The sequence below is a fragment of the Apis mellifera genome, linkage group LG2, assembly GCF_003254395.2.
Source record: "Apis mellifera strain DH4 linkage group LG2, Amel_HAv3.1, whole genome shotgun sequence".
NCBI lineage: Eukaryota > Metazoa > Arthropoda > Insecta > Hymenoptera > Apidae > Apis > Apis mellifera.
The window spans coordinates 627176-635005 of NC_037639.1; the positions used below are offsets into that span (position 1 = coordinate 627176).

The 7830-nt window shown below is 20.5% G+C and overlaps 1 protein-coding gene across 2 annotated transcripts; it reads left to right on the forward strand.

The window, feature by feature from the left end:
• The first annotated feature begins 2789 nt into the window (after window positions 1–2789).
• Window positions 2790–7469, forward strand: LOC724665 (protein SET). 2 transcript variants are annotated; one of them, XM_001120556.5, is made up of 5 exons: window positions 2790–3147; window positions 3930–4119; window positions 4419–4624; window positions 4920–5184; window positions 5288–7469. In XM_001120556.5, exons 1-5 carry the CDS (start codon window positions 2890–2892, stop codon window positions 5311–5313), a joined length of 945 nt encoding a protein of 314 aa, XP_001120556.1. In that variant the 5' UTR covers window positions 2790–2889; the 3' UTR covers window positions 5314–7469. The 2 variants fall into 2 exon arrangements, with proteins under 2 accessions (XP_001120556.1, XP_006558165.1); XM_006558102.3 differs by having other exon boundaries at window positions 4428–4624.
• The last annotated feature ends 361 nt before the right edge of the window (window positions 7470–7830 follow it).

A 7830-nucleotide genomic window follows, 5' to 3' on the forward strand; every position in this document is an offset into this window, starting at 1 on the left:
TAATTTTTTTATTTAATGTGACATAATTTTCTATTAATAATATATATATATATATATATATATATATATATATATATATATTATGATATTAACAATATATATATATATATATATATATATATATATATATATATATAATTATATATATAATATGTATATATTAACAATACATATATATTTGTACAAATAATCTAGATACAAAATAACAAGTACAAATTTATATAATACAAGATAATATACATATTTAATGTAATATAATATATAATGTATTAAATTATATAATAATTTATATAATGTATTAATATTAAACACTACAATTTAATGACTTTTATATTTAGAATTATTTGAAATATCTAACATATAAATAAGTGATTAAATTATATAAGACTATATTACTATATTAAAGATATAAATTATTACATTAGATTATTACACCTGATAATTTAATTAACTATTTTTTAATTATAATAATATAAAATTTAATCAATTTATTTAAATATTATAAAAGAATATTTTTAGATAATTATTTTGAAAAAAATAGATAATTTTAAAATCGATAATATATTTAATTAATTTTTTAAATTATATTAATATTAATTTTTAACATTTGTGCAATTATTCTATCTAATTAATTATATATTAACTTTATTATTTATTATATTAACTTTAGTGTGTATTAAAAAATAAATAAAACTACATGTTTAATTTTTTGAGCGTTTTATATCTCAAATGTTTTATAAGAGATACAAAAAATATTTATAATTTTGATTGATGATTATCAGTATTGTACTATATTTATAAGATATTTATTCATGTGTCATCTCATATCTTCAAGCAATGTCATATTATATATTATATATTATGTTATGTTATTTTTAAATTTCTAATAAAATTTTTTTTAGAAGAATTGTAGACTAAAAGAAGTTAAAATTTTTATATAATAATTATTATTATATTTTTGTTATAAAAATTAGTAATATATCAAAAAATAATTTTATACATATATTAAATTCTTCATTTATTTTATTTTCATTTATTTATATGTTAAAAATATAATCTTTTATATTATTTAAAATTACTACATTTGTTATTTAATATTTACTGTTTTTATTTCTATTTTTTTGCATATGCATATATATATATATATATATATATATTATATAAGAAAATTTGTTCTACTTATATAATTAAAATATCTATTTATTGATAGAAATACATATTCACATTTATAACATTCTTATATTTTTTTATTTTATTATTTTATTATCAGTTATTACATAACTTATAATATTATAAATAAAATGTTTTCTATCTCATCAAAGGTTAGATTTTTCAAATGATTATTAATATTATTAACTTTTCAAATATTGTTTTGTTAATACTTATACAATAGAAAAGATCTAAATATTGATTTATATTGAAAATTATCAATTATTTATACTTGATAATTTATACTTTTTATGCAATTCATATAAATTATAAATTAATTATTAAATAATGTTTGGAAATATTTCTTTAAAATATATTTTAAATTATTTTAATTTAAAATTATTTAAATTTATATTTTAATATAATTATTAAATTATTTATTTTTTAATTTAAAATTATTTAAATTTTTGTACTTTTTCATGTATATTTTTATTTGACAAAATAAATCTTAAAATAAGTTTTAATTGTTAAATTTAATTATTTATACATAAAATTTTACATTTTTTAGAAATAATATTATTGATTTTTTATTCAATCCATTTAGAAAATAGAAGCATCAATTCAAATTTAAATTAAAAAATTCCATATGACAATTAACATCATTATTTGTTCAATACAAAATATCAAATATTTTTTATAAAATTTTCTTAACTTTCTTTATGATTAAAAATAAGAAAAAAATATATAAATATGTGCTTACAAATGTTTTTAAAAGTTAATAAAATAATAAAAATATAGTACTTAAATAATATTATTAATTTTTAATTAATTTTTAATTATATAATATTATTAATTTATACTACATTTTATTAAAATAAAGCAAGTAAACATTATGTTTATATAAATATATCGAATAAATATTGATAATATAGTATATTGTTATCAAGAACAAAAATCTATCATTTTTAATAATTAATTTTTAATAAAATATTTATAAATCTATTTTCACATATTTTTCTTTTAATTTTTATTCATACAATATGTTAATAAAATTGAAAAAAAAAACAAATTTTTTGTATATATTCTTTCTCTGTATCATAAATATTACATATATAACATATAAAATTAACATTATAATATTGTCTTCTTCTTTGTATTCAATCATTTTATGAATATTAAATTTGATTAAATTTTAATTTTTAATATTTTAAATTGAGTCTAAATTATAAATAATTTAAATTTTTTATTCAAAAATAAAAAGCAATTTGAATATGATGCGCATTGATTCTTCTATTGTCTAATTGAATAGAATAGAAATCCAAAATGGCATTATATAATAAGCAAAAATCCCTAAAATTATGTAAATTTCTGCAAATAATTTTTGGACTATTGGATTCTGATAATTAAAACTATTATTTTTTAATTTTTGCAATAATGAAAACAATTCTTAAAATTTGATTCTCTAAAACTAAGTTTAATTAAAAAATGAAATTAAATATAATAATAAAAGAATTTAACAATAAAATATTTAAATTTCTAAATTTTAAATATAAGATACTAGATTATATTATATATTTTGAGAAATATAGTTGCACATCTAGTGAACTATCAAATTCATGGTTATAGTTTAGCTTGCTTACGCGCCTCAAATTCGTGACACGAGCGTGACGAACGCGGAGTGAGTGCGTACTGAAAATAAACAGAGAGTAGTGGTGTGGTGACAAGAGCGCGGGTCGAACGATGGCTTCGCCAAACAAGAAAGCCAAGGAATTAGAGGATCCAGGTTCGGGGGAGGGTGTTGAATCACGCGATTATGATATTGAAATACAAAAGACACTCGAAGAGATTGACGGGTGTCAGAATCAAATCGATGGCCTCAATGAGAAAGCCAGCGATGAAATCCTCGAAGTCGAGAAGAAGTATAATAAGTTGCGTAAGCCCTATTTCCAGAAACGGAATGACATTATTAAGAGGATACCCAATTTTTGGGTTACTGCTGTATCCTTTTATATGATGACAATATGTTTTCGCTAATAATAGTTACTGATATATCTTTGACGTTTCTCGACAATGCCGGCGTCCACCGGTGCTAGTCGCCATCTTGCCTACTTGTATACGTATATAAGTATGTATAACTACATGCGGTCACGCGGAATGTAATACAAATTTATTTTTATAAAAAATATTTAATGTGATGAATATGCTATAATATTGTTCATTATATGTATTTGATTTTTTTTCTTTATATTTTTGTTATATATTACAATTTATAGTACAAAGTATTCTACTAATGTAAATATCTTTCTTTTATCATATTTCTTTCTATACTTGCAATCTATTATATTTACTTATTATATATACTTTTAGAAACTTGTTTATAAATATTTTTATTCTTTATAAATTTGTAAATGATTACATGTATTTAATATTTCATATTATTTGAATATTATAAAACAAAATTTAATATTTTTATTATTGAAAAATAAATCATTAATAAATCAATAATATTAACAATAATAAATATATATATATATATACATATATATTATATGTTATATACATATGTTATATGTAAAAATTATAATAAATTTTAATATTAATTTAAATTTTAATATAAAAATATAAAAATATAAAGAAAATAATTGAATATATCTTTGTTTTATAATAATATTAATAAGATTATCATTTATTTCAACATGCATACAATCATTCAATATAATATTTAATATAATTTTTTTGAAGCATTACAAATTATATAAATTTCCTTAATAAATATATAGTTTGTAAACAATAAAGAAATAGCAGAAATATTGGAAGAAGATGAGGAAGATGCTCTACGATTCTTAAACAAATTAGAAGTTGAAGAATTTGAAGATATTAAATCTGGCTATAGAATTAATTTTCATTTTGATGAAAATCCATATTTTGAAAATGATGTCCTTACAAAAGAATTTCATTTAGGTTCTTCTGGTGAGCACATTTTTGAACTAAAATGTTATTTTATAAATTATTTTTTTAAATATATTTTTTCTATATATTTAATAAAATATGCTTTTTGATAAAATTTTTAAAAATTAATTTAATTTAATTTAATATTATATTAAATTATTTATAGAGATATGATTAATTAAAAGAAAATATGTGATGCAACGTATAAATTATGTATCACTTTATAATTTTAATATGGATAGTTTTCAAAAAATTTATTGGTGAAAAATAAAACTCTATTGAATAATCATAGTTTTGATGTATCTCCTGCTTTTTTGCAGGAGATCCAGCATCTCAAAGTACACCTATACGTTGGAAAGAAGGTGCAGATTTAACAAAAAGAGCTAAAACCAAAGCCCCATTAAAAGGTCGTAAAAGGCCATTAAAGCACAGGTCATTTTTTGACTGGTTTACGGATCATGGAGATCCAAGTTCAGATGAAATAGCAGAGTTGATTAAAGATGACATGTGGCCTAATCCATTACAGGTAAAATTATTCATATTATGATTGAAAATGATAAAAAGTTTTATTAAATGTTGATGATACATAATTTTATGCAATTATTTCATTCATTTTATTGCAATTATTAAATTGTTTTTAATATTTCTAATTTTTTATTATTCTTTAGTAATAATAATATAACTTATGATAAAAACAACTAAATAATAATTATTTTTAAAATTAAAAATTATTTAAAATTAAATAATAATAATAAATAATAAAAATAATATATATTGTTTTTATTATTATTTTTTTTGTATTCAAAATTATTCGTTTTCAGTATTATTTAGCACCAGATATGGATGTTGAAAATGGTATTGAAGGAGATGGCGAAGATTGCGATACAGAAGAGGAAGAAGAAGAAGAAGATGGTGGAGCAGATGATGGTGATGAAGCAGGTGAAGCTGAAGAAGGAGATGATAGCATAGTCGTTGTCGAAGATGATGTAGATGAAGATGATGAGGAAGAAGAGGCTGTGAATGATGAAGAAGATGGAGTAAATGAAGAGGATGATTTATTGGTAGATGATGAAGTAGATCGTGAAGGTATATAATTTTTTTTTTAAATATTAATATTGCATTATAATAATTATAATAATTTATTATTTTTTAATATCTATTATATTTTTAATTAATGTTTGTATTATAGATGGTGAAGGAGAAGAACCAGAATAGAATTTAAAGTTAGTTTTTCACAACATTGGTTACAGTCACAGACACTAAAGAAGAATCGCTGAAAATACACATCAGATTGATTGAAAATAAATAAAGTTTGCAGGACTGAAAATATTGAGCCATATGAATAAACCTCAGGACAATTTTGAGAAATTAAAGTAGCAACCAGAATTTAGCAGACCTAATCTTTTTTGGCACAAAAGGAAATTGTGTGTATAAAAGTACAATATTTGTTCGATTGTGCTAAAATAAATAAAAGAGAAGATGGTCTGAGATAAATTAGATAGATTTCACACTGCACTTTGTTGTAAAATTGTGCCGAAATACAATACGAATTCCTTAGTTATATTCATATGGCCTAGTCATCTTCTATATAGTAGATATACAATAAAGAACACCTGCTCAACTTCATCGTGATAAGATTACATTAAGAAAAAAATAAATTATAAGATATAACGAGATAATGGACAGGTGTTCTTTTCATTTTGTTTTGTCACGAAAATTTATTCCATCGCATTACTTCCGGAACGAGGTATTTCAAGTTTCTTGAGAGTGACAGTACATTTCATATAGTTACATGTTCAAATACATAGTATTTGTCGTAAAGAAATATAATTTTGTCAAATAATTAAATCATATATCTATAAAAATTTGTATAGTTTATTATACTATATATTTATAAATTATTCATTTGCAGTTATAATTTCAATATTTTAGAAACATAATCATAAACGTACAAAAAATGAAAATAATTTTACATATTTTCAATAATTTATTTTAAATATCAATTGGAAACATATCGCAAAACATAGTAATATGTATAAAGATGTATAAAAATATATACATAATTCATGTCTTTTTTATAACTTAATTATAATTATATTATGTACATGATGCAACATCACAAATTTGTATTTTTTGAAAATATAAAACACTTTTGTAAGGTTATCTTTCATTATATTATTTTTATTAAATATTTATATATTTTCATTTCATATTAATAATATATTGATAATAACATGATGATAAAAAATGTGTTTCTTTTTATTTATTTTTTTTTGTTTTTAAATTTTTTAAAAATATTTTTTTTATTAGTGATGCTGCATAATATAATAAGATCTATTCTATTATATTAAGTTACGTTAAAAATGCAATTAAACTAAATCCGGTGCAATGCATTCGGTAGGTATAGAAAAGAATTATTATACTAATAAATCTTATTTCTCTTAATTAATTTAATATATTTACTAATATTATACTACATCTAATATCCTATTTGAGTAAAAATTGATACTTGTCACACTCAAAATGAAAATCAATTCACGAAATTCACCTCGTTCTTATTCTTCCAGATTTTACATCGTAAACTTTCCACTTTCGCGATAAGAAAATATATCGCAAACGTTTTTCATAAACGTAATTTCAATATGTACTTTTAATTCTAACAGCACCTTTATAGATTACTGTTACACGCCAAAGGTGAAGTTAGAATCAGGAGTAATCATAACTCTGTTATATCTCTCGCGATGTGCCAACTAAGAACACATTGCGATCGATTTTAGAGATTTCGGTGCAAATAAAGGTTCTATTGAAAGATTTGATTAGCGTTTCCTTTGGAGTCTAGGAAAAATCAAATAATTACAACGCTCAAAATAGATAACAATTATATCTGATTTAATTACTCAAAACTATCCAAGGAACATGTTTTTAAATGAAACTGTTTGTTAGGTCTTGGATAAAATATTTTCGAATTAAGGAACGATCTTTGGATTAACATAAAATTATTATGATATTAAAAATCTCTTAGAGTAAGATTCCTATTTTTCTACTGAATATTTAAAGGTTAGCAAATTAAGCAATTATTTGATTCCTCCTAGAAAACGACAAGGTACGCTCATCTACGAGCTATTCTCTCATTATAATCACCAATGTCCTGAAGTGAAATATTCAATGTTAATAAAAATTTGCGTTAATGTGACGTATTAGTCCTGCGTCGAGTTGGCATATGGTCGCACAAAGGACACTTGTGTCCAAGTATGAATCAGATGGAAATATACAACAACTGGGTGTAAGAATTTTTCGAATCAATCGACGTATTCGTGTCACGCAATCATACAGTAAATGAACAAAATAAAGTTGTCAGTTTGAGATAGGAATGAGTTTTTATATTTGAAATTACTTATAAATATAAATACGCGAATATAAGACATTTTAATACGAAAAAAAGGATTCAACATTTTATCCCAAACTTTTACTTTATAAAATATTATCAGAACAAAACATATTTAATATTATCAATTAATTTATATCAATTAATTAAAATTATATCAATTTTTAAGTACTCTCTTTGCACGAATTATTTTTTTATTTATTTCTGTTGTGTCATGTTTCGTTTATCTATAGAAATTGTTTTTTTTTAAATATTATCTTTATGTATTTTGTATTGTTACCTTAGGGAACGTCCCTGGTTTTCTTTTTTTTTTTTTTTTTTTAAATAAATTAAAGTGTTTGCAATTT